The sequence below is a fragment of the Puntigrus tetrazona genome, chromosome 19 (genome assembly GCF_018831695.1).
Source record: "Puntigrus tetrazona isolate hp1 chromosome 19, ASM1883169v1, whole genome shotgun sequence".
Lineage (NCBI taxonomy): Eukaryota > Metazoa > Chordata > Actinopteri > Cypriniformes > Cyprinidae > Puntigrus > Puntigrus tetrazona.
In genome coordinates, this window is record NC_056717.1 from 8,572,878 (window position 1) to 8,599,725 (window position 26,848).

The window sequence follows — 26,848 nt, forward strand, 5'->3', positions numbered from 1 at the left end:
GCCACTGCTTTCTGCTTCCCTGAAATGACAGGGGGTTTGAAAGATCACTGTAAATCTCAAGAATGCATACTTTCAAATAAAAATTTGTCACAATGCAAGAAAATTCCTGAGGCTTGCATTTGCTAAGTCTCATGGCGATAACATACACTTGAATCTTGGGATGTACTAAACATGAGACATTGTAGTTGTGGTTTAAAGCCAGGGGATTTATCGTAGAGAGCCAATCCCCAGAGGCTTCTTACCCTTTCTATGTGGTGTTTGACTTTGGGTCCCACTTCACAAGAAGCGTCCCTTAAGGGCTGGGGTGCTGTCTTAGATGGCCGTCCAGCTCAAAGGATCTGGAGAGGTCATCATCATCTCGCATGGCACATTAATTGCCTCAAAATGATGGCTGTATTTTGGGTCCTGAAATACATCCTACAGTAGGGGTTACCATGTCTTAGTGCAGGGGGGGCAAGACTGTGGTAGTCACTTACATAAGTCGCCAGGGCAGACTACATCTGTGCTGCCAGAACAGACTAGCACAATAGGTTCTGCTGTTTACACAGGATAGGTTCCTGTGTATCAGAGCAATTACATTTCTGAGACATATAAATGTGGGAGAAGTTTTGCTGTAATCACTGTATCGTGTGCAAAAGGGGCGAGTTCCAGGATCACCTCCGTCTTGGATCAGGGAACCACTAAGAGTAATTTCTCCTCCCCTGTCCGCTGGGCAACACAATACAACAGGCTGTTTTGGACAATGAAATGCGGGAGAGGAGGGGGCCCTGGTCGCACTTCCATCCCCTCAATGACACAGACCTGAGGCCAACAGTGCTTCAGGTGGTCATCTTCCTTCTGGGCCTTAGCGACTGACCCCCCTCCCATAACCTGCTGAAAGACATCCAAAAAAAGGTTAGAATCTTGGGAGGTGCACACACATAATCGGGATAAGAAACTTGGATTCTAGCCGTGGAGCCAGGATGCTTGCTTGGACGAGTGTGACCGCGCTGTCGGAATCAATGAGGGCTCGGTAGGGTTTCCCATTTATTTTCACTTCTCCTTCGGGAGCTCCCAGGGGTGGTTCTTGGTGGGTGATGCAGCCTGCCAGCCAGGTCTGGGGGGGAAGCGCCGGGTCCTCTGTGAGCATCGGTGGGCATCTCTGTGGCTTCCTGGAGCAGGGAAAAGTATGCGCGTTGGGCTTCACCAGTCAAGAGGGGGGCCAGCACGCGAGCCCAATCGTCAGGTGGCCAGCCTTCAGCTGTTGTTTTAAACGTATTGAGGTAGGTTTCGACGTCTTCACTAGAGGACATTTTAGGTAGCCGATGGTTGGCTTGAGTACGGGGGTCAGAAAGTGGAACGTGTTGGGCACTAGCGGTCTGGAGGGCAGTGAGCTCCCGCTCCGCCTCACCCTGTTGAGTAGCCAGGTTTTTCACGATCTGCTGCTGGCGGATGCTGACCTCGGGGAGGTTATGAACTGCATAAATGCCACATCATGTTAGCAGCCACTTCCATTACACCTTTAAGCAAAAATAATCTGTGAAGCTGTTTTACAACATGATTAAAATATTTTAAAATGTAAAAATTGTGAAAAATGTTATCAAAGTTCTTTCAATCGAACATCACGTCTAGCTTTAATAAGAAAACTTCAATTCTAAACACAAGGGAATCTGAGGAAATGATCATTCCATACCATTTTCTTCATGCATGCAGCCGGATGCTCTCAAGATTGCAGTCATTTTTGTAATTAGTGCTCTATCTTTATTGTAATTAGTGCTCTATGAGGCAATTTCTCCTGAAGTAATTGATAAGATTATAAACTGTAACAATGAGAAACATTGCATTACAAAATAAATAGATTGAAAATAGATTTTACCTTTCCCGACTTGTGCACTATCTACACTGACATTCCTTCCGCTGTTACATGATCCTGTTTGTATTAAACACATATAGTAGCGGAACGTAATCTTAAATATGCCCCTTATGAAACAACATTATGTAATACTGCTTCTGAGTCTGAACCAACACTGCGGAATGAGGTATTAACAGGAATTCTGGTACCTCCAGGTAATATTTCTATTACAGTTAACTCCTGGTGTCTGGGTTAAGATTGATCCCGTCACACAAACTGTAATTAACATTAGGTTCAAAATTATAGAAATAAATAATAACCCAAAGCACAGTTGGTCTTCAAATACATAACTTTAGAAAGGTTTTAAATACCACATGTAGTATTTATGCATCCATTTTCTGCAGAATTTATTATTATTATTTTAAAATGTGAAAATCAGTAATAAAGAAGTAGATGTGTTGAAGCATTTAACTGGTCACCTTTATAGAAACAATAGGATCTGTTGTCAATATATAGTGTTAAGTGTCATGTAAACATGAGTAAACAATCTGTGTTCAAAGAAATTTTACAAAACACTTTATTACTAGTTTAGTCTTATCAATAGTATCTGAGGCATGTTGTTAAGTACCACGGAAAATCGTTTCATGTTTATAGGAAAATAACAAACACTTCTGGTTATGCATTTCCAAAGAAATGCCTCTGGGTGGAGTTTGTGCCAAGTCATGCTTTACACATAGTTATGTTAAACTGCTTTTCGGGTGTCCTTGCATGAATATAGGCAGAGCTACCAGGTTTATATGAGTAAAATTATTACATATAGCATTCCACAGACAAGACAATAAGTGATTAAGCCAAATCTCTGGCTCATTCATATAATGCATGTAGTTATGGTTATGATAATTATGTTTATACAGTACTCTGGTGCAGCACAATTGCCCCAAAGAGTTCAGTTGTCTTCTCTTTTAAAGTTCTGTCACCATGACAACCGTCATGTGCAGGATTTGTGTTTTGGACAGATCTGGGTCTCTGTGGATCTGTGAATTATAAAGCAGAACCTCGTTCCTCTGCTGAAGATTTGATCACATGCTATAAACTCAGCAGTGCATTATGCAAATCCACACGTAATGAAAACTATCACTCAAGGAGCCTGGAATGATACTCATAAGTCCCTCTTGGGGCAAAACAGACGCAGTTACAGGTCACCTGTGATCATATAAAGAAATCATACGTCTCACTTTCTGGTTATGGTTATGGTCCTGTTCTTCTTTCTTGCATAAGTTTGCATTTGCATTTAGCAAAAAGTTTACCAGTTCCTATAAACAATTCTGCAGTTTTAAAAAATCTCTATTTAAAGAGATGAGCAATTGCAGCATAATTATAGCGAGTAACTGTACAGGAATTACGCCTCTTATTGGCAGTTCTGTCTCCATGACAACTATTGTGTAATTTGTCTATGGCCTTGATACAGGGCTTTGTTGCTAGCTAATAAGAGTGCTCCCTGTTTGAACTGCCATTGTGTAAACTCTAAATACTTGTTACCATAAATGTTAGGGTTATGAAATAACACTAATTAGGCAGTAGGTTACAATGGGTAAGTGATTACTTAATTGTTGCCATGGTGAAGCATTGGAAATGAAAATCTCCTAGTTACGTGGAATTGTTTGCGCACTTCAGTTGCATGTGTTGGTTTAACATTAATTGCTGAGTAGATACAGTTTTCCAGTCTTTCACAATCGATAAAATACTTCTGTAGAGAGAAATAAAGCACAGAATAAGTCTTGAATAAGTGCATATATTGAAAATACATATGTTTATAGTTTGATTTCTTTTTAGTCAAGTGCCTGAGCAAGGGACTCAAGGTTCATACATGGTCGCATTACGTTTTGTATTAAAGGGATAGTTCACCCAAAAATGACAGTTCATTAGTAATTAGTTCATTTTCAGAAGACAAATTAAGATAGATTTGGTGAAATCAAAAGCTTTTTGATCCTCCATAGGCAGCAAGAGTCCTACAGTCAAGGCCCGGAAAGGAAGCAAAGACCAGTAAAAAGTTTATAAAGGAACAAGGCTGTTTATGTAATTATATATAATTTAATGATTTCTTCTCATTCTGCATTGCGTCTTGTTTATGAGCAGAGGAATTCACACGTCATGGTATAGTCTTTTTTTTTGTTTGTTTTCTTTTCTTTGTGCACAAAAGTATTCCCGTCTCGTCATAAAGTTAAGGTTAGCTGAATTGATTTTTGGGTGAACTATTCAGTTTCAGGTGGTTTCCTGTTAAATTGTTTACGTAAGTCTTCTTAAACCTAGTAAAAAACATTAAAGTGGGTAATAAAAAATACGGTAATAAAAATAACGTATTGTTTATTCATGCAAGAAATGGAATTTAATCCTGCACACATAAAGTGTGCATTGTGTGCTTTTATATATATATATATAAAAAAACTCCTGTATCTGGGCAATATTAAAATAAATAATTAAAGAACATACCTTTAGACATTCTAAACTGCATTTCTTGATTTTTTTTCTTACAAAACAATTTTGTAAAAAAGACAAATGACTCAAAACATGTCTATTTAATGGGACTCCAGTCAGAATGGTTATTTCAGTGTACCTCTAAAGCAGTCCAAACCACTTTTCTCAAAAATCACAAGTGTTACATTTAAACATGTACATGGACATCAAGCCAGCGGTTGTTATGAACTGCATAAATGCCACATCATGTTAGCAGCCACTTCCATTACACCTTTAAGCAAAAATAATCTGTGAAGCTGTTTTACAACATGATTAAAATATTTTAAAATGTAAAGTTCCATTTTGAAAAATGTTATCAAAGTTCTTTCAATCGAACATCACGTCTAGCTTTAATAAGAAAAACTTCAATTCTAAACACAAGGGAATCTGAGGAAATGATCATTCCATACTATTTTCTTCATGCATGCAGCCGGATGCTCTCAAGATTGCAGTCATTTTTGTAATTAGTGCTCTATCTTTATTGTAATTAGTGCTCTATGAGGCAATTTCTCCTGAAGAAATTAAGATTATAAACTGCAACAATGAGAAACTTTGCATTACAAAATAAATAGATTGAAGTGTTTTACCTTCCCCGACTTGTGCACTATCTACACTGACATTCCTTCCGCTGTTACATGATCCTGTTTGTATTAAACACATATAGTAGCGGAACGTAATCTTAAATATGCCCCTTATGAAACAACATTATGTAATACTGCTTCTGAGTCTGAACCAACACTGCGGAATGAGGTATTAACAGGAATTATTCAAAATGATAGAAATGATAAATAATAACCCAAAGCACAGCTGGTCTTCAAATACATCACTTTAGAAAGGTTTTAAATACCACATGTAGTGCTTGAAAAACCAAGGTACTTTGTCAAAAATGAATCTGTAGTGAACAATTCAGTTTGGCAAAGTGAACCCGGAATGAGAACTTGGGAGATCTCGCAATGTTTATATTGCTTGGAGAACATGGACAATAAAGTGCATTATTCGTGAATTGCCTGACACCTAGTGGTTAACTGGCAAAAGTGCATTAAACACTTAACCAGTTTTGCCAAAACAATGACACATGGAGAGGAGCGGTGAGGGACAGGGACAGGGACAGGGTGAGGGGTCCCACTGTCAGGTTCAGCTCTAGCCTGTCAGAGGAGTATTCAGACTGTACTCGTGCAGAGCAGTAGTGTTTTCTCCACAATCCACATACTGGTACATCTCCTGAGACACCTGCTCAGCGTGGCCAAAGTACACGGTAGTCACAGTTATCCTGCAATTCAACAAACCAAATCAGTAACAAGCAAACCGAGCACGTTAACCTGATGTTTTGCTGTTGAATGCACTGAATGTATCACTAAATTGGTAAAGCCTGTCAATTGAAAGTAGTTCTCCTGTGTGGAACACGCAAAATAAGGTTGGTAGATGCTGGCATTGATTAACAAACCTGTAGCTTGCGATGTTTTTGCACGATACTTACTGCATCATAACCACAATGTTGTGCACCTTGATGCTCTGCAGGGTACAGTAGTCACTAGAAAAGAGAAAAAGTTCAAACGTTGGCCAGGGGGAAAAATATTTATTTAGTTTGCCTTGTTTTATGCATGAAAAGTGTGTAAACGTACTACATATAGCTCATTTCATCTGCAATAGTGGTGGGCACCATGTAGTCGATCTGACAAGAAAACAGAAGTGTTACAAACGAACCATTAGTGCTTATATAAATGCTGACCTTTTTTTTACCCGTTAGTTCAAATCAAGCTCTACCTGCTTCATATCCAGAGGGCCGATAGTGGTTATGTTGCTAATGCGGGTTTTTCCAATCACCGTCTTTGAAAACTGCACCTGGGCTGTGATGTTGGCCACGTCCACGGAGTAATAGTTGTTGTTGGTAATATTGAGTGAGTTCTACAAAAGAAAGAAAGGCAATATCAGAATAAACTACAGGACATTTGCACAGTTTTTTTTTACGCAATTGCCTGCCAATTTTGAACAGTCAGGCTTCATCTCAAATTTCTGCTCAATTTGTGTTACGCATGATGGACACAGACGAAGAAAAGCACTGAATAATCTATTCAGTACTGTGTTTTCCAGCCTTAAATGACGACAGAATTTTCTTAAATAAGATCTCTTAAATTTCCACCTGACGCAGATGCACTGCAACACTTTTAAAAACGTCGCTATCAGACGCGTTTAGTGATAACTTACAGTGACATTGAGATACACGATGCGTTTGGTCTGGTCATAGGACACATAGACAGACTTCACTCCCACGTAGTTGACATCAATGGAACGTGGGAAAAGGAAGAACACAGCCAGGCTGGAGAGCAGCAGGCACACAATGACCGAAGCGGTCACATACAGCTTGCTGTAGGACACACGTGACATAGAACCATAAATATCCTTTAACGTAAAACAAGCAAGCTCGTTAATAGCGGATACTAACTGGTTGAACAAAATGCATTATAATAGAAATGGTTTAAGGTTTCTTACGTTCTCCTTGGTCTCAGCCGCTGGTCGCTGTACGGGATCAGGGCCACCAGCTGATTTTCTTGGCCTGAATAAACACGTCTCAGTGTGTTACATGGTGGACATTTTTTGACATTTCAGATTTCAATTAACAGGAGGTCTGTAGAAATTTAGAAACGTACCCCGAGGGATCCTTCCAGTGCCTTGGCACGTGGGGCAGGTGACGCTGTCTCGGCCAGTGAACTCCACGTAGGGGAACTGAGACACGTCTCCCCCGTTCTTGTTGTCGTCTGTCTGCATGGCGCTGTACCCAGGTGAAGAGGTCAGACTGTCCTTACACTCATCATGACAGGTATGCTTCGGCAGGTGGGAAAGAGCCTTCCCCATTTTTTTACACCTGGTGATAAGAGCAAAGCTTTAATATGGGTGAAAAATGCAAAACGATTATAATTATAAAAACGAGCATTGATTATAATCAAACTGAGAAAAGAACTTGAATAAAGAATCAAATAGAAAAGAACATTATTGAGATTACAGGAACTTTTCAGATAAGTGAAGACAATTAAACCGAACCTTTACTCTGTAATGAAACATAAAATCTTTAATTAAGAACTAAATAAACCAAAATGTTGAATAGACAATCAATTAATGGAATGGAATCCTGAAAATGTAAAAATCTTTAATATTGAATCAAATAAACAAGAATACATAATAATCAAATGCAAAAAAAAAAAAAAAAAAAGCTTTAATGGAGAACTAAGCTAAACAGAATAAAACTGAAACAGTTAAACTGAATCATCTTTAAAAGACTATTAGAACAGAGGAATAAATAGAATCTTTAACTGGAACGTAGAACAGGATATTTCAAAGAGAATCTATACCAATAGAATCTTTAGCAGAGAATCAAATGCAACAGAATCTTCAAAAAAAAATAAAGAATCGAATACAACCGAACTACAAGGGAGAACTAGATAGAAACAAAACTATCCTTCAAACGGAGTAAAACGTTTATTATGATTATTTAACAGATAAATTAATAGAGCAGAATCTTATTTTAAAACCGAATAACATGACATTTGATGGAGAATCGAACAGGGTCTTTAACGAAGGCTGAATATATAATATAGAACCTTCAAAACAACAGAGGAGACATGAAGTCACGATCTTAGCTTAGATTTCTATAGGGGGAAAAAGATGTGAAACCTAGCAACACGGATAGCTGTATACTACACAGTACACGAGACTATACATGATGTCAGGCATTGGTCTCCTGAACAACAGCTGTCAGCACGTGTGGGATCAATGACAGCTGAAGAAAGTGCGAAGTAAAACGATAGAAGACCATTGGTAGGCCTGGACACATGAGTTCGTGCGCGAGCGCCGCTAACAACCGGCTGGCTAAAAACAAAGCTAAGGTAAAGACGGAGCAGGCTTTTCTTCTCGGAAGCAGTTCACATATGCCTAGGGTTAAAATGCGTTTGCCTTGTACCAAATATGATGTTTTTATGTAAACGGTTATTTTCTCACCTGAACGAATCGATGTAAGTGAGCACCGCTGGTCATGTAACGTTAGTTGTCGTTTATCTTTTGCACTGACATGCGCAGTGCGTCGTCGACCGGACACGAAATACTACTGCGAAGGCCAAAGCTCATGAATATTTATTATTAATACGCCATCGGTCACATCTGTCAGTAAGTCGACAAGACCACTGAACGAAGGACGAATAAATGAAATAAAAATCAGTGATCGAATATTTCAGCCAACAGGACCGTGATCAGATCGGTCAAACAGAAACGCTTTAAGCGATACGGTTATTTTTTCCCCCCAACAAAGATAGAGTAGGTCTAGCTATGTTTGACTAACTCTTACTGTTAGAACAAAAAAAAAGATTAAGAAGGCTAATATTAAACAAATATGACTCTTTGTCTTTAATGCATGCAATCAAAAAACAACTTTTCAAATAATTGCTTTGAAAATTAACAAAACTATAACAACATATGTAAATGCGCAGTACATTTTGACCTTGTAGGGACATGTTTTAGGTTACACACATATAAAACATACAGGATACATTTTTTTTGAAAATCTAAAAATGTGAGTAGTTACCTGTAAGGGGTAGGTTTAGGTGTAGGACAATAACACATACAACTATGGAATGTCCCCATAGAACATGGAAACACAATGTGTGTGTGTGTGTGTGTGTGTGTGTGTGTGTGTGTGTGTGTGTGTGTGTGTCCAACACAATGTCCTTGCCCTAAATAAGTTTGAAGTCCCTTAATATACGGGAAATGCATCATTCATGGCCACATACGGGTTTGTATAACTATATAACATTTTTACACAGCTGTTTGTCTTAAAATAATATAGTATAAAATGAAAATATATTTTATCAATAAGAATAAACAAAATGTTGTTAGGATGAAAAAAAAAAACATTCAAAGTAAAAAAACGACAGTTAAAATATCAAACAATATGATTTTTTATGTATTTGGACATTAATGAGATCTCTTTTACTTTTTTGTTACAGTACTTTTCAGGTACTTTAGTGACCTATAGGCGTTCAGTTTAGTTGTTGTAGTTTTGTTTGGATATAGTTGTAATATTTTAAATATTTCAATTGTAAAATGGAAGTGCCTTTATTTATTATTTTTATTTATGTATTTATTTATTTTGGTGTGGGTGGGGGGTGTTCTGTAGGTGTTTTTTTATTTTATTATAATTTTATTTTTTGTAATTGTTTTGTTCTGTACATACAAGAAATGCAAATAAATATATTCTTGGAAAAAAAAAATTAAATATTAAATTCTAAGAATGATTATAGAACCGAGTACCAATCGCATAAACAGCTTAGACTCGTCTTAAAATGAATTAATTCATTATTCGTTTCTTCTTCCCGTGAACATGAACACAGCGTGGCCGATAAAAGAGTGGGCTTCCCGGCGGAACGTAAACATTTTCTCCGCGATGAGCAAAACACACCTCTACAAGGTCAAACGAATAACGGACTCGATCGGGAAAGACTAGCGGCGGTGAACAGCGGCTGCAGAAGGGAGGGAGATCCCATCCGGTCCAGCAGTGATTTCTCATCCTCCCGCTTACGTCTTTGGCTCCTCCTCTCCTCCGCCCTGCCCGGAGCCCGGAGTCTCAGCGCCCCTCTCAGAGCAGCGGACGGAGACCACCACCATTCGCCGCCGCCGCCGCTGTTTTTCCGCGCTGCCCTGCCGATACAATGGCCTCCGATGGTATGGACGAACGCTCCCCGCTGCTGTCAGCGCCGAACTCGGCAAATGTCACGCCCACCGCTCCGCCGTACCTGCAGGACCCGAGCTCGAGAGGTAAACGCGCACTGTTAGTAACGGAGGAGTGCTGAATCATTTAGGGCGTATAGTGGCGTGCGGCGATCTGTGGCAGCCCACAGCCCCGGTTAATGTGACACATTGTTCGCAGACGACCCGGTACAGCGGCTCGGATGGTCGCGCCAGAAGAACGGGCCTCGATCTGCCTGATAGTGCCATCGCAGCCTGATGTGATGGGTGCAAAATGTTGCGTTCTCGGACAAGGACGCGTTGTGTCGAAATTTAGTTGATCTAGTGCATCTAACATCATTTAACGACGCTCGGCTGCAGAGGTCTCTGCATTCGAGATGAGGCGTTTGTCATTTTGCTTGCATTCATACTCCTCCATAACAAGTGCCCGTTCATATCATCTAAGCCCAGGCCGCGTTATATAGACTCCGTATTGAATATTAGAAGCCGTAAAACACTTCTTTATCCCTACATGAGACATACTACTAATAGTAAACGACAAAGAGGAAACAAAAGGCTCACTTTTCACTGCATAGGTGTGCATTTCTTGTTTTTAAGGTATGTTTTATATAAATTCTTTGCTCGCCTTAGTAATGTTGGTCACACTATCTTTTAGTGTCATCGTCGCATGTGCTTACTGTAGAAACAAAAGTAAATTAGGCATAATTACACCATCCTGACTCTATAGTAGGTGCTCGTTGGTCATTATTTGTTGCTTGGTGCTCGTTTGTGTAATTACACTGTGACGTTGACACAAAAGGTAACCGTCATGCTTTTTCTCTGTCATTATTAGCAGAGCCACCGTAGACACTCCAGACAGCATAGTGGTCAATCAATATGGGGTTTTCAGTGATTGATTTCTGGACTTTTACTTTCGTTTCCTCTAATCATGAACAATCGGCTGTGTGTTTGATTGCTGGGCTGTAGTGAGACCCCACGTCCGGGCGAGCAGGCCAAACACTGGACAAGTCTGCCTTTTTGCAAGTATGAAGAAGCAGCAAAGCACATTTGATGGTGTGTTTTACATGCTGTAGGCTTACCGTTACATAAGATTTTATGTAGTACATTTCTTTATATATTTAATAGTAAACCCAGTTTCGTTACGTGAACTGAAGTTCTCTCCGATTTTCAAAGCAGCTGATAAACAAGTCACCCGAAGACTACATAAGGACACGCATTCATGAGGAAGCGTGGGCATCGGATTTTCACGCGGACCCATTAAACAGATATAGATAATCAATAATAATCAGAAGTTTATTTGCAGATTCTGCGGAGAAAAGAGCCACACACACATATATAACATGCAATGCTATTTAATTATAGCCATTCTAGGATGTAAACGTGCTTTTGCTAATACATAGTACATATAATATTTGAACACAAAGCAATGACTTCTAATCTAAGATTATACAAACAACTCTAATAAATCTACCCATATTGCACTTCCTGATTAGCAGAAAAAGATTTACATTTTTACTGTAATGATCCGCTTACGCTTCATCTCATTATTCATAATGGCTTTATTACCACGAAGTGCCATGATCAGGTGACGCTATGTGTGCTAAACTATGCACTCTAGCATTATTATCTGGCCTAGTATTTCAAACCCCTGGATTACGGTTTCTTTGGCTTTTTTTGACCAGGAGTCTATGAGAAGGATTAGCCTGTCCTGTTGGGGGAGGAACTGCTGAGCTGGGCCGGAGTCTGTGCACTACTTTGCTGAATTTTTATTCTGCGCTTGCATTTGGAAGCCAAAGCTGCGTTTATTATAACACCTGTGTGCATCCGACCCTTTCAGAGCGGAACTGTGAAAGTTACAGTCTGCAAGGTTTTTAACCACGATCTAGAGCAATGGATAAGAAAGCCCTGACCTTGTCTGCGTGACCAGTGATTATTTATACTAGTGATATGCGATCGGGTAAATATTGCTCTCTCCGCTCGTGATATAATTTGTGCAAGCATCTCGCAAGACAAATACTAGTTGACTGAAACTCTTGAAGGTCTAGGGATGGGCCGGAGGAAACTAGAACACGTTGACTTATGTACAGTCTAATGTTCACTGTTGTCAGTGCATGCTAATCTCTGCTACACAGGGGGTGCTCGACCTCGCTCTGATTTTAAACATGAAAGGAAGTCAGACAGAGCGGGAGTTGCAACAACGGCAGTCCGCAGGCTCCACGGTTGAGAAAAGGCCTGTCGTCTTACAAACTGTGCAGGATGGCGTCAGAGAGATGAGACCCGAGACCTTTCCATCTGCCCCTGGAGAGATGCTATATGCTGTATTAGTGTGTGAGGCATAAGGACATCTGCTCGTGAACTGTGAACATGAACCCCTACTACGACGTACACTACTGCATGAATGCATCCCAAACACCTGAGACAGCTGCAACTTCAGCCTAATGTTTTATAGCCTATTGAAAACAACGAAGAGACTCTAAGCACTGTCTCATGACGTTGCCTTATTTCTTTAGACCATCCTGACTAGCCTGACACAGCAATATTAAACCGACGGCGTGACTTACAGCAACTTTACAGTCGTAGTGCTTGTTCATGACACGGCTGTCTCTGTGCTCTAACAGGTGCAGGTTTGCATCATGCTCTGATCCTTGTCTTTTCTCGTCTGTTCTGCAGAAAGCCCATGAAACGGCATGGAAACAAAGAAACAAACCTCCTAAGAGAGAAAGTGCGGTAACATAAGCTGTCAGTCAGAGAATGGCTGGAGAGCAATATGCATGGCAACATTAAAATGATATTATAGGAATACAAGTGGTGGGAAAAGAAATGCATGCTCATTATGGGACTGACAGCTGAAACAACTCCTGCCAAACTAGTTTAACAGGACGCTTGGCTGTTACAAAGTTACAGTTAGTTTATCTGATTTTAGCCTTAGAGTGTTTTAAACATTATTATTAATAGACATTATTTATGATGAAGTATACACTACCATTCAAAGAAGAAGTTAATGCATGTATTCAGCAAAGATGCGTTGAATTGGTTACATTAAAAAGCGAGTTAAGACGTTTGTTATATGGGAAATAAGAAATAAATACCGTTCTTTTGATCTTCCTGTTCATCGAAGAGTTCTAAAAAAAACGAAAAGCATCTCGGTCTGAAAAAATATTAAGCAGCAGCAACTGTTTTTTAACACTGATAATAATAATAAATGTTCCTTGAGCAGCAGATAAACATTATTTCTGAAGAATTATGTGACAAGTCAAAATTCAGGTTTGGGTCACAGGAATAAATAACATTACAAAATAGATGGAAATAGGACATAATTTAATATTGTAATAATATTACTATTTTACTGCATTTTTGATCAAACAAATGCAGCCTAAGACAAAAAAAAAAAAAAAAACATTACAAAATACTAGCAACAATTTACTATTTTTTTATTTTTAATAATATTTAATATGACTTTATTTTTAATAATATTTGAAAGAGGATAATATTATATATATATACAATGGACAAAATTGTTGGTACCCTTTGGTCAATGAAAGAAAAAGTCACAATGGTCACAGAAATAACTGTTATCTGACAAAAGTAATAATAAATAAAAATTCTATAAATGTTAACCAATGAAAGTCAGACATTATTTTTATGCTTCAACAGAATTATTTAAAAAAATAAACTCACGAAACAGGCATGGACAAAAATGATGGTACCCTAGAAAACACTGAAAATAATGTGACCAAAGGGACATGTTAATTCAAGGTGTGTCCACTAATTAGCATCACAGGTGTCTACAACCTTGTAATCAGCCATTGGGCCTATATATATGGCTCCAGGTAATCACTGTGTTGTTTGGTGATATGGTGTGTACCACTCGACATGGACCAGAGGAAGCAAAGGAAAGAGTTGTCTCAAGAGATCAGAAAGAAAATTAGACAAGCATGTTAAAGGTAAAGGCTATAAGACCATCTCCAAGCAACTAGATGTTCCTGTGACTACAGTTGCACATATTATTCAGAAGTTTAAGATCCATGGGAAACCTCCTGGACGTGGCCGGAGGAGGAAAATTTTTGACAAATCTAAGAGACGGATAATCCGAATGGTAACAAAAGATAGAAAGACTTCTAAAGAGATTCAAGGTGAACTTCATGCTCAAGGAACATCAGTGTCAGATCGCACCATCCTCGTTGTTTGAGCCAAAGTGGACTACATGGGAGACGACCAAGGAGGACACCATTGTTGGAATCATAAAAAGCAAGACTGAATATGCAACACATGTTGACAAGCCACAAAGCTTCTGGGAGAATGTCCTGTGGACAGATGAGACAAAAATCGAAGTTTTTGAGGCACATCAGCTGTATGTTCACAGACGAAAAAATGAAGTCATCAAGAAAAGAACACTGTCCCTAGAGCATGCTCTGTTATGTTCTGGGGCTGCTTTTTCTGCACAGGGTGTCTTGAATCTGTGCAGGGTACAATGAAATCTCAAGACTATCAAGGAATTCTAGAGAGTGTACTAGCCAGTGTCAGAAAGCTTGGTCTCCAGCAGGTCATGGGTGACAATGACCCAAAACACACCGACAAGAATGGCTAAGAGGAAAAAATTGGACTATTGTAAAGTGGCCTTCTATGAGCCCTGACCTTCTATTGAGCATCTTTGGAAGGAGCTGAAACATGCAGTCTGGAAAAGGCACCCTTCAAACCGGACACAACTGGAGCAGTTTGCTCATGAGGATGGGCCAAAATACCTGCTGAAGTGCAGAGACTGATTGACAGTTACAGGAAGCGTTTGGCAGAGTTCTGATGGCCCAGCTACTGTACATTTTTGTCCAGGTCTGTTTGTGAGTTTATTTTTTTAATAATTCTGTTGAAGTGTTGAAAAGGATGTCTGACTTTCATTGGTTAACCTTTATAGAATTTTATTTATTATTACTTTTGCAATTTCTGTGACCATTGTGAGTTTTTCTTTCATTGACCAAAGGGTACCAACAATTTTGTCCACGTCTGTATATATATTTTTTGCACAACTTAGTTTTCCATTGATTAGATATATTTTAGATCTTGTTCTCTAAGTATTAGAATCAAAACAGTGTGGCTTTACTTTTTTCTATATTAGGGCAAAATGAGAGCCTTTTCCATGATAAAACATCTCAGTTCTCAGATCAAGCGTGTGTGTTTGGTGTCCTGCAGAAGCACTGGAGAGATGGATGATCCCTGACAGCTGAGGGAGGTCATGGGGCCAGAGCTGCTCTCAGTTGTTTTTGCTGTGGTGTCACATGTTCAATATGGCTGCAGTATGTCTGTGTCATTGGCCAGCGTGAGAAGTGACGGACAGCTGGAGGAACGTTTCTTGATTTCACTGAGAATAAGCAGCGGGTGAGCTCTGAATTTCAGTATTATTGAAGACAAGTGGAGACTGAGTGCAGGGTTTGGCTGATGGCCCAGCTACTGTACAGTGGATGTGGGAGAGTAATTGAAAGTGTGAGTAGGATGCACTTTTTGCTAAACGCAATGAATCTGCATTTTTGGGTTCGTTCAATGGGACTCAAGGGGAGACACATTTATAGAAATATGGCATGTGTAAGTGGATTTTAACTCTAAAGACAAGAACGCCTGTCTAGACGCAGTTGTAGTGTTTGATTCATTTCTGAGGTTTTAGTAATCGACAAAATAATCATCATTGCTTATTACACGGCTCGCTGCTAGAATGCTTCGTTCTGATTGGTCGATCACATGTTTTGTATATTGACAGCTAAATTGCTGAGCTTTATCTCAGGAAAACAAATTAGTGCATAACTGTGCTAGTTTCATGTCTATTCTTTTTCTGTGGTCTCTTTCTTCTGGCGTAATGATATAATTTGAATTTAAATCAATGCTTCATGCCCATTTATTTATATATTTGATAAATAGCCTTGTAATAATGTTGACTAATACATAGAGTAATGGAACTCAGCTGGTCGTTATAGCAAAATAAACCTCTTAAGGGTGATGTAAAACCTGATGACCCCGTCTGGGTTTATTTAACGACCGGCTGACTGTACGTTATTAACCAAAAATATTAACTTAGCCAATGCACTTCTTTATTGATATCTATAGTTTCATGAAGAACCTTTAACATTCATTAAATCCTTCCATTGTACAGAAGGTTCTTCACATTATGGTTCTGTTGAGAACTCTTTTTTTGGAGAACCAAAATTGGTTCTTCTGCTAAAACCCCTTTTGAAACCTTTAGTGTCATCAGAATAGTCCTGCAGCACTGACTGACTGCCTGCTGGTGTCTGTCCCTGTGCAGCTGAATTACCTCCACCCTACACAGCCATCGCCAGTCCGGATGCAGGGGGAGTTCCTGTCATTAACTGTCGTGTGTGCCAGTCACTTATAACTCTGGATGGCAAGCTTCATCAGCACGTGGTGAAGTGCACCGTCTGCAATGAGGCCACGGTAAGAGACCCCCAACTGCCACTTCATCTTATTCATGCACAGCCTTACTCCTTCATCTGGCCCTGTCCTTTTTTGGGGGTGGGGAGTATGGGTAAATGATCACAAGTTAATGCATAGTATACCACAATGATGAATAATATTAAAGAACCCTGTGGTATGGCCTATATTCCAGTAATCCAGTGAATTAAATACTTTAATGAAATGTATATCATGCAAAAGTTTGGGGTCTTAAGCATTAATGCATTAAATTGATCAAAAATGACAGTAAAGACTTGCAGTACTACAAAATACTTTTAATTTCAAAGAAAAGCTGTTCTTTTGGACTTTATTCAGAAAAAAAAAAATAAATAATAAAAAAAAATATATATATATATATATGTTCTGTTTTCCACATAAATATTAAGCAGCACAACATTCATGTTTTAACATAAATAAATGTATAAATTCTAAAAAACAAAAAACATAAATTCTGTAGTAGAAGTATTGATGCTGAAAATTCAGCATCACAATCACAGGAATCAATTACAATATCTTCAGATATAAAACGTGTTATATATATGAAATATATATATATATATATATATATATTGAAAGTGAAATATTTCACTTTTAAATTTTATTTGTGATGTATTTTTACAATTTTTATTGGTGATGTATTTTTAGACTTCTTTCAAGAACATTTAAAATCTTACTGACCTCAGACGTTTGAATAGGATTGCAACTAATCTTCATCTCATTTATCTGGATGTTTATGGATGTAAAAAAAACTCAGAATCACCTGATTCACATATAGCAAAAATCATGTTTTGTGTCCCACCTTGTTTGATTTTAAAGGGCTTCACACAGCTCTATTTCAAATTAATTTAGTGTGTATATATAGTATGTGTCTCATTACATTAAACCTTCTGCTCGATTCAGATTTCATAATTTCCCATACAGACCTGACCTCAATAAGGTGTATTAAAAGGTTGCTTTGTCTAGATTTATTAGGGTTGCCAGACTAGTCCCTATAATAATAGAATTATTACATAAAAAATTGTTGGTTTCTTACAGAACAACGCTTAAGCAAGAGCAGTTAAGCAAATTTAAAACCACGAAGGAGATTTATTATATTACGTCGTGCATATTACATGGTCCCGTCTGAAACATGATGTGTCTGTTTTTTAACAGCCTATAAAAAATCCACCTACAGGAAAGAAGTATGTTAGATGTCCTTGCAACTGCCTGCTAATCTGTAAAGACACGTCCAGGAGGATAGGATGCCCTCGGCCCAACTGGTAAGTGTTAAAGACACACTTCAGAGGGTCAGTATGTGTTACAGGATCTGAGAATGTGCATTACCATAAACGCTCAGGCAAGCAGTGCACTTAACACAATGTCAAAACATTTCATATGCTTTTACACCGCAGTCTGAGCATTTATAGAACTGAAAGCTGCGTGCATTATGTGAAAGTACTGTAAAAAAACAACAACAACTGTCTTATGAAATAACAGTCAGAAAAATCAAATTTTTGAAGAAAAGGTTGATTGAACCCTTAACTAAAATATTTTGAAAAAGTAAGTTTGCATATGTGTCAGTGATACGTCAGGGTTTTATGATTCATATTGTATAATATAGTGTGAAAAGGGGTAAGATTTGTTTTTTGAAGAAATACATTTTAGCATGTTTTATTCTGAGGCCCAAAGTGAGCAAAAATATGCAATTTGTCCCAGTCGATGATACTTACATGGCTATAATTAAGTAGGAATTTCTGATAGTTTGTAATGAGAATCTGTGATTTTTATCACAGCATAATATGCTGCTTACATAAAATGCATAAAAAGATCAGCTGTCACTCTATATCTCACAATCTCTGTCTTATATGGTATTTAAATGCGTAGTTTTATAATCAGAGCTCTATAGTTTTATTGAGGGGCTGCAAAACCTATAATGCAATGTAATAAAATGCGATATGAACAAATACATGTTCCACAAAAGCCTGATGCATCATACTTCATATTCACATGATAACATGATTAAAAAAAAAAAAAGATAGATAATCTTGTCCTTTTTCAAAAAATGTATAAACTAATAATCAGATGACAAAAATGTAGTATACCTGTAGTATATTGCCTACAACAGGGAGTTCTGATCATGTTAATATTTTTGGGATAGGATTGGGCTTAAACAGCTTAAAGAATTAACGTGAAAAACCGATGCTGTTTGTCTGGGCCCCCAGCAGACGGATCATCAACCTGAGTCCTGTGATGGTGATCCCGGAGGAGCAGCCCGCCCAGCCGGCTCTTCCAGTCCAGCCTGAGGGCATGCGCGTGGTCTGCGGCCACTGCGGAAACACATTCCTTGTACGGTCTCACATCTTCATATTAATATTTCATCTCTGACCTACTGTAATATTTCTTCCCATGTCTGTATGTGAGCAGAGAAGATCTGTGAATGCATTTGCAATACCATTCAAAAGCTTGAGGTCAGTAAGGTCACCAAGTACTGCTGGGAAATACTAGCAATGTTTCCATTTATTTGAATATATTTTACAAATATTTATATGTATGCGATCTCGTCATTGCTCCAGTCTTCAGTGTCACGCCATCCTTCAGATCCTTTCTTATTATTAGCGAAATCAAAAACAGTTGTGCCTCTTAATATTTTTTGACAAAGAAAAGGTTTAAAAGAGCAACATTTTTGGTAACATTATAAACGTCTTTGCTGTCATTTTCAGTTTATTGATAGTATTAATTTTTCCTTCTTTTAAAACCTGTTCCTGACCTCAGACTTTTGTAGAGTAGTGTTCACGTGGTGTAGAGTTTGTTCTTAGTGTCCTGTGATGCCCCTGCTGTGTAGGGCAGCGATGATGAGGATGAGTGCTCCCAGTCTTCCTCAGGCCTGGCTATTCGCGGCCCCTCTGATCTTTTCAAGGTCCTAATAGACTGCACCTTTTTCTAGCTGGTGAAACTGACAGAATGACAAACTAATTAGAGACACATGACTCCAGGGTTCCAGACTGTGACAAATATACAGAAAACCCCAACTTATTATATTCATGAACACTACCAGTCCAAAGTTTTTGAACAGTATTGATTTTTAAAGTGCTCTGTTCTGCTCACCAAGCCTGCCTTTATTTGATCCAACGTACAGCAAATATTTTTACTATTTAAAATAAGAGTTTTTTATCTGGGATGTAAGATTTCAAAGCTGATTTTTTAGCATCATTACTCCAGTCTTCAGTGTCACATGATCCTTCAGAGATAATTCTAATATTATGATTTGCTGCTTAAAAAATGTATCTGAAATATAAATTTTTCCCCCCTCCTAAAAACATTTTACTGACTCCAAACTTTAGAGTGCTCCAGTGTATACCGTTACAAAAAGCTTTTTATTTCAGATGAATGCTGATCCTTGGATCTTTCTGTTCATCAACAAATCCTGAAAAAAGTCTAGACATGTGACACTGAAGACTGGAGTAATGATGCTGAAAATGTAGCCTTGATCACAGGAATACATTTCATTTTAAAATGTATTCAAATAGAAAACAATTTTTTTAAATAGTAAAAATATTTAAGTTCTGCATCAGCGTGTTAATGCTTTTGCTGTCATTTAGATCAAATTAATAAAGGCCTGATGAGCAGAGGAGAATTCTTTAGAAAAACATAAAATCTGTTTACTGCATGACAGTAATTTAAAATATGGGCAAAATGACGTGTATTCTTTTCAAGTTTTGTCGGGTTTCGTTATTTGCTTGAACCCGGAATCCATCGCAAGTCATGATGTCCATGAACAAAAGAAAGCAATTCTTATGAACTTATTCAAATTAATTCATACCAACTGCTTTGAATTTGCTCGAGCAAGCAACAGTAATTGGAACAAATTATACTAAATAATACAACAACAACCTAATATACATAAGTCTATATAGCGAATCTTCATTTCATCCACTGACTGGTAATAACTAAAGTAAGATGCAGTTATAACTCGACGAACTTCTAAACAATCATCTGTACTGAGCGTTTCTGTACTTATTTGTTAACTTGCAGTGATTTGGCTCCGAAATGTCGTTTGATTTATATATTTTTGTCTGGAGCCCTGTGACTCAACTGATCATAACTCCTTGTAGCCTACAGAGGCAAGACGCAGCAACAGAAAAATTTAGTTTACCTGAGTTTTGTGAGAATCTTAATGAATTATATTTTTTAACTGCTTTTTGCCTTTGTACAGGATTAAATCCACTAATTCTGCTAATATATTCCTTTATATGTCAATTTATGAACTGAAATCCGCTCCAAATTTTTTTTTCTAGTGGTTTGAGTCTAACTAATATTGAATGCCATGCACTGACCGCTGGAATCGAGTTTGGTGTCTTTCTTTTTCAATGATTTGTCCTGCTGTGTGTTTGCTTACTGTAGAAGTGACCTCTTTCTCAACTCTCCTTGTTTTTGCAGTGGATGGAGCTCCGATTCAATACACTGGCCAAGTGCCCGCATTGCAAAAAAATGTGAGTTGCAACCATTTGTCATAATATTTGTACGTCGAAAATGTGATGTCTGAGGCAACACTCCGGCAGCGACGTGTCGTTTCTGTGTGAAGTGCCTTTGCTGGTTACAGAGGTCGGGCTCGAGTTTGTACCGGCCAGTTTGAAGAAGTGAAAGTAAATAAACGGCCGGCGAGTTGGAGTTAGAGAGGCAGGCAACGTGATGCCAGTCTGCCAGTCACCTGATACAGCGAGCGTATCGTGCTGACCTGCTGAAACGCGAGCCCTGCACGCTAGTGACGCTGCGAGGGAGAGTTATGACAACAGATGTCGCAGCACATATGAATGGAGCTGAGCCTCCCAAAGCAAAGAGAAGGAGATACAAGCAGCAGAAGGATAGAAATTAAGCACCTTAAGCTATCTGATTTGTCAGAAGAATGTTTGAAAATCCCATCACATGAGAGGCATGTGAAGGGTCATGGTAAGACCGAATGGCCCACAAACAGGAGAAAGAGCGGACCATGTGACTAATAGACTTTGTCTGCCAGCCGAGGGCTCTGTGCTGAACCAAATGAGAGATCTCAAAAACCTGGTACACGGGGGGAAATAATACTATTAAAACACAATTTGTTAAGCCAAATGGATTATTTTTAGCAAATTATATTTATATTTAGGTCTTAAAAAGACATCAAAGAAAGCTACATTTTTTTATAAAGACTGTGCCATACATAGAATCTTCTTAATAGGTTAGAATCATTTAAACAACTTATTTTCACAAAACAAGCTAAATTAGCTATACACTTCAAATAAAACTAATAAAACATTTCACTAGGCAAATGTTTAATTTAGTTTATTTGCCAATTTTAATGAAGGCAATTTTAAAAGAGCTTAAAGGGATAGTTCACCTAAAAGTTCCAAACCTTCTGCTGAACTCAAAAGAAGATATTTTGAAAAATATGTGTGTACACAAACAGCTGATGGTCCCCAGTGACTTCCATAGTATAGAAAAATACTATGGAAGTCAATGGGGACCATCAAATTCTTTGTGTGTGTGTGTGTGTGTGTGTGTGTGTGTGTTCATCAGAAGAAATACTGTACACTTACACAGGGTTGAAACAACTTGAGAGTGGAAAAAAGTATGATAGAATAAAATTTTTTGTGAACTATCCCTGTTTATAGTATGCATCATATTTCCTGTTATGTACAAGAAAATAGGCATCTATTAAATATTAATGACATTGATTACGAGTCGTTTACAAGGCAGAAAGCTGAAACCATTTAGTTGTGTGCCAGCTCAAGATTTGTGGTTTGTGATTTCACATCTGAAACAGAGGCGTACTTGCATTTTCTGTGCGTACGTTCGTTTCGCGACTCACACATACGCTTATTTGAGAGATCGTCATAAGTGGATTTTAGGATGGGTTCTGCGCAGCATTTTATGAACGAGGCCCTCTGTCTAGTTTGGATGTTTGTTCTTCTGTGTAGTAGCCATTAAGCTCCATTTTCCAAACTGCTTGGCAAGCGCTGACTAACTCATGCAATAAAACCATTATAACTCTGTACTGAGAAACTGAAACAGCCCAATAAACCGCTGCATTAGGTGTGTGGTCATTTGAAAGGTTTGTGGTCTGTTTAAAGCGGCACTAGCACTAAGCACACGTGCTATCTTTGTCTTCAGATCATCTGTAGGCAGTGCTCTACCCAGAAGGCGCTGCTGTGCCTACATTACAGTAGGAATGATCTGCATTTTCATCGGTGTCGGTTTAACGGTGAGTATTGTTTAGTAGGATTCATAGTCATAACCATTTTTGTTGCGTTCACTCCCAGCTCATCACATACTGAAGCTTTTTGTCTTAATTTAATGATTTGCATACAAAAGGGTCCTGACCAAGCGGAAATTAAGTTTTGGAAATTAAGTTTTTTCTTTAAGGAAATGTATACTTTTATTTAGCAAGGTTAGAAATAAACATATGAACTGTCTATTAAAAAAAAAAAAAAATCATAATTGCCACATAAACATTAAGCAGCACAACAGTTGATACTGTAAGCAGCAAAGCAGCTTATTTTTGCTTATTAAAGTCATTTCTAATTGATCATGTGACACTGAAGACTGAAAATACATTACATTTTAAAATATATAAAATAAATGATATTATAAAATTTTAACTTGCTTTTATAATATTATATTATATAAACGGTTTTATTGTATTTTGGTCAAATAAATGCAGCCTTGGTGAGCATAAGAAACAAACATAGCCCAAACTTGAACATACACATATACACACATGTATTTACATGTATATATTTATATTCATGTAAATTATATAATATATAAAGGTAATGTTTTTCCAAAATTCATGTATGTGCATTCATATATATATATATATATCTAAAATACAGTGTAAACTATTTTTGATTACAGTTTTTTTTTTTATATAGCAGTATAAAAGTGTTTTAATCACTGTTTGAAACTGTCACGTCTTTGGACTCTTTTGTTGTTGTTTTTGTCTCGTGTCATGTGCTCTCTGTGCCCCACCTTCCCTTCCTGTTAATTGTATCATTGTCTTCAGCTGTTTCTTGTTAATTTAGTCAAATTAACTTGTGTATTTAAGTCCCGTGTGTTTGAGTTCGCCTTTGTCTGATCATGGAGGTTAATACGTGTGGTTTATGTTCTGCCTGCCTGCATGTATATTATTATTTTGTCCGTTTGAAGAGGATAAAAAGTTTATTTATTCTCGTCGGGTGCTCCTTCACACTAAGCCACACCGTGACAGAAACACTTTTGTTTATATGAGAATATAATTGTTTAATACTTACATTTTTTAAGAAGAGCAAATCTAAACATTTAAAAGGGTAAAGCATATTTTTTAACTTTAGCTTTACCGTCCGTATTTTATTGTAACAAAAGTACAGAAATAAATAGATGATGGGGAAAAAAATGAAAACATAAATAAAACATGCAACAAGGAGAAATTATGCCCATGAGTCTAAGAATATAAATGATTTATTCATATGTCCTTGTACCTGTCATGTAATGACCCCCTAAGGTTTTTGTTTCTCAAACTGTATCCACAGGAGTTTCATTACATGACAGTATGGATAAAACCTGGATGCACTCAGTCATTTAATTACACTTAATAATTGTCCTGGATACACAGTGGAAAACAGTATATTTTCCACTGACATGAAGTCACGGTTTTCTTTAGTAACAGATTTATTTCAGCCACGCTTGTAATTTACATCAGGGTCAGATGATCATTCTCACAGTTTGATTTAAACCGTATATTATGTTGCAGTTCCCAAAAAAGTTGCCAACCAACTAACGAGTAACGCTCAAATTAGCACTTGGCAGGCGTTCATTTTGGACGATTCAACTGTGTCCGTTAGCTCATCCCTGTGTTTTTCTCTCAGGTCGGCACTCAGGACTTTGCCAGGCGTTACCACGCTACTTACGTGTCCTGGGCCTTCGCATATCTCCTGGGCCTCATCTGTCTGGTACGGGCCTGCTACTGGGGTGCGATTAAAGTCAGCTATCCCGAGAACACCTTTGCGTAGACAAAGAGTCCGTCCTTCACGTCCTTAGTGTTTGATTTCTCTTGATTTGAACAGGTTAACTGGTTTAGGTACCTGCTGACGTTTCAGATTGAGTTATTGATTAGCTCTGATGTAACTGATTTGAACCCGCAATACGATGGCTTGAGTAAGTGAAATCAGTGATTCGAAAACTAGGAAAAATAATACAAATAATCCATTCGTGGTACGCCTCTTGGATCTATCATGGTGGGTGGATATCGAACATATTTTACGTACTGCATTTTGTTACCAACTTGACCAAAAGAGATCTTTTATGAACAATTTGCCCATTGCACTACAATTTTATGCAATTCTTCTGTTGTGTTGCTGCTAGTTACCGAGAGATATTATGTGTTCAGAGAGCCTGCCAGCACCCTCGATGGCACTATCTGTCATGTTCAGATATATTTAACTCTTCTTAAAATCCTGTGCCAACATTTTTTTTTGTTGTTGTTGTTCGCTGTCCGTTTCTCCCTCTGATGAAATTCAGCAGTATTCCCAAACCTATTTAGGCCGCTCAAACTCACTGTGAGCAATAATCATGCATTTTTTTTTGTGGCTTTAAAAGAAAAACTGCATGTACACAGTCACCGGAGCTCTAAAACAAAACAATTGGTTCAATGCAACTTAAGCTCACTCGACAGTTTATGCGTCATATCGATTGATTAGCATAAAAATAATTTCGAGAATACGGATAAAAAAGTGCTGATGCAATGGAAGTGAATGGGACCAATTCATAAATGTTAAAATACAAATACTCTGTTGTTCAGTAGTGTAACAGCAAGACATTTAAGCGGCAAGATTTTATATGTGAAAAATACAGTAATATTATAAAATAACTTCAAACAACTATGTTCTGCTTTAATATATTTAAAAATGTATTTATTCCTGTGAGGTCAAAGTTGAATTTTCAGCATCATTGCTCCAGTCTTCGGTGTGATATGATCCTTCAGAAATCATAACGTGCTGATTTGAAAACAGTTATGCTGCTCAATATTTTTGTGGATACTGTCGTGCATTATATTTTCATATTTCTCTTATGAATAGGAACTTGTATTCGAAACAGAACTGAGTTCATCTTTAATGTGTGTTTGCAAAATAACAGCAGTAACGTATTTGCAATAAATAATAAATAAGAACACGTAAAAACCAACTTTACATTTCTACTTTTAATTCCCAGTCACTTCCATTCTAAGAAATTTACGTTGAAAACTGTTTAAAGAAAACAAGTTGGAAAAACAAAAACTTGATCTTAACTTGTATTGAACCTGAAATGTTCCTTTAATTTATCTGACTGATCAGACACTTGGTGAATGGGAAATGACATGTGCATGATTTTAATTTGATTCTTTTGTACTCAGAAACAATGTTTTGTTAGTCTGGGCACGGTGGAAGTGTTACGCCATGTGTCTAGTGCTCTTTCCTGTGTGTAGAATGTAAACGCCCCACTGCTATCCGCCTAATTCCACAGCTCACCACAACCTTGCTAGTATTGCTGTAGCTTACATTTACAGTAGTTCAGTATTTTGTCAAGAGAAATGGAGATACCTATACTATCTAAACTTGTTCTGAATGTGACAAGTCGGTGAAGTCCTTGTACATAGGAAACTGAGCACACAAAGTCTGTAGTTCAAGTTGGAATATGGCTTGGGTCTTTTTAAAACAATAATTTCTCAATAAAATGCTAAAATATTCCCTGCCCTTTGACTTTGTGATGACTTCTGCCAGCTGAACTGGAAATGTTATTTTATTTAAGACGTGTATTTATGTTATTTTTCATTGCACGAAAGCCTCTTGATTTCCTTTCATTCGGCGCAATTGAACAAATAAGGTGCGATTTGCATTGTTGTAAGTGGCATCGTTAATGTTTTTGATAAGGATATTCTTGTCTCTATCGTCACACAGGTTCGTTAATGGAGGATTCAGGAATGATCCGCGTCTGTTTAATGCTGATACGTGACATAGTTCAAAAGGTTCAAACGTTCACTAATGTTAAAGAAGCAAAAAGCAATAACCAAAAAGCGCAACTTCTTCCTGAACCACCATTAAAAAAAGAAGACTTTGTTTCCTTGTGGAGCACCAGTGAACGTTTGAATCTTTTGGAATGGCTGTATATAAGTATTTATAGCTATGAGTATGTGCGTGTGTGTGTGTGTGGATATTATTCAGCCATGACTTCCTGTTTCACAGGGGATGTAAATGTGGTAATGCATAGGCCAAACTCACAAGAACATAGCTGTGATGTGCAGCAAACGGTTGCTGAGCTTCATAAAATGGGAAGTGTGTCTATCTAAAACAC

At 37.9% G+C, this 26,848-nt stretch overlaps 2 protein-coding genes across 3 annotated transcripts; one reads left to right on the forward strand and one right to left on the reverse strand.

Moving 5' to 3' along the window:
• Positions 1-4,388: 4,388 nt before the first annotated feature.
• tmem106bb (transmembrane protein 106Bb) lies at positions 4,389-8,470 on the reverse strand. Its single transcript, XM_043217458.1, has 8 exons — positions 8,339-8,470; positions 6,994-7,208; positions 6,836-6,899; positions 6,551-6,710; positions 6,110-6,250; positions 5,968-6,017; positions 5,823-5,876; positions 4,389-5,615 (listed from the first exon to the last, which is right to left on the reverse strand). Exons 2-8 carry the CDS (start codon positions 7,196-7,198, stop codon positions 5,486-5,488), a joined length of 804 nt encoding a protein of 267 aa, XP_043073393.1. The 5' UTR covers positions 7,199-7,208; positions 8,339-8,470; the 3' UTR covers positions 4,389-5,485.
• pip4p2 (phosphatidylinositol-4,5-bisphosphate 4-phosphatase 2) lies at positions 8,090-26,249 on the forward strand. Of its 2 annotated transcripts, XM_043217456.1 has the most exons (9): positions 8,090-8,226; positions 9,724-10,147; positions 16,365-16,513; positions 17,684-17,790; positions 18,733-18,856; positions 19,353-19,427; positions 20,948-21,000; positions 22,655-22,745; positions 24,388-26,249. In XM_043217456.1, the coding sequence occupies exons 2-9, from the start codon at positions 10,042-10,044 to the stop codon at positions 24,529-24,531; spliced, it is 849 nt and encodes a 282-aa protein (XP_043073391.1). In that variant the 5' UTR covers positions 8,090-8,226; positions 9,724-10,041; the 3' UTR covers positions 24,532-26,249. The 2 variants fall into 2 exon arrangements, with proteins under 2 accessions (XP_043073391.1, XP_043073392.1); XM_043217457.1 differs by lacking the exon at positions 19,353-19,427 and having other exon boundaries at positions 8,094-8,226.
• Positions 26,250-26,848: the final 599 nt, after the last annotated feature.

What these genes read in the sequence shown, in the direction of transcription:
- tmem106bb (XM_043217458.1), bottom strand. Translation starts at nt 7,198, where the DNA reads ATGGGGAAGGCTCTTTCCCACCTGCCGAAGCATACCTGTCATGATGAG. An exon ending in CACTGGAAGGATCCCTCGGG is followed by an intron (nt 6,900 to 6,993) that starts GTACGTTTCTAA and finishes GTGTTTATTCAG; the next exon opens with GCCAAGAAAATCAGCTGGTG. An exon ending in TCGTGTATCTCAATGTCACT is followed by an intron (nt 6,251 to 6,550) that starts GTAAGTTATCAC and finishes TTTCTTTTGTAG; the next exon opens with AACTCACTCAATATTACCAA.
- pip4p2 (XM_043217456.1), top strand. Translation starts at nt 10,042, where the DNA reads ATGGCCTCCGATGGTATGGACGAACGCTCCCCGCTGCTGTCAGCGCCG. An exon ending in GCAGGACCCGAGCTCGAGAG is followed by an intron (nt 10,148 to 16,364) that starts GTAAACGCGCAC and finishes GTCCCTGTGCAG; the next exon opens with CTGAATTACCTCCACCCTAC. An exon ending in GGATGCCCTCGGCCCAACTG is followed by an intron (nt 17,791 to 18,732) that starts GTAAGTGTTAAA and finishes CTGGGCCCCCAG; the next exon opens with CAGACGGATCATCAACCTGA.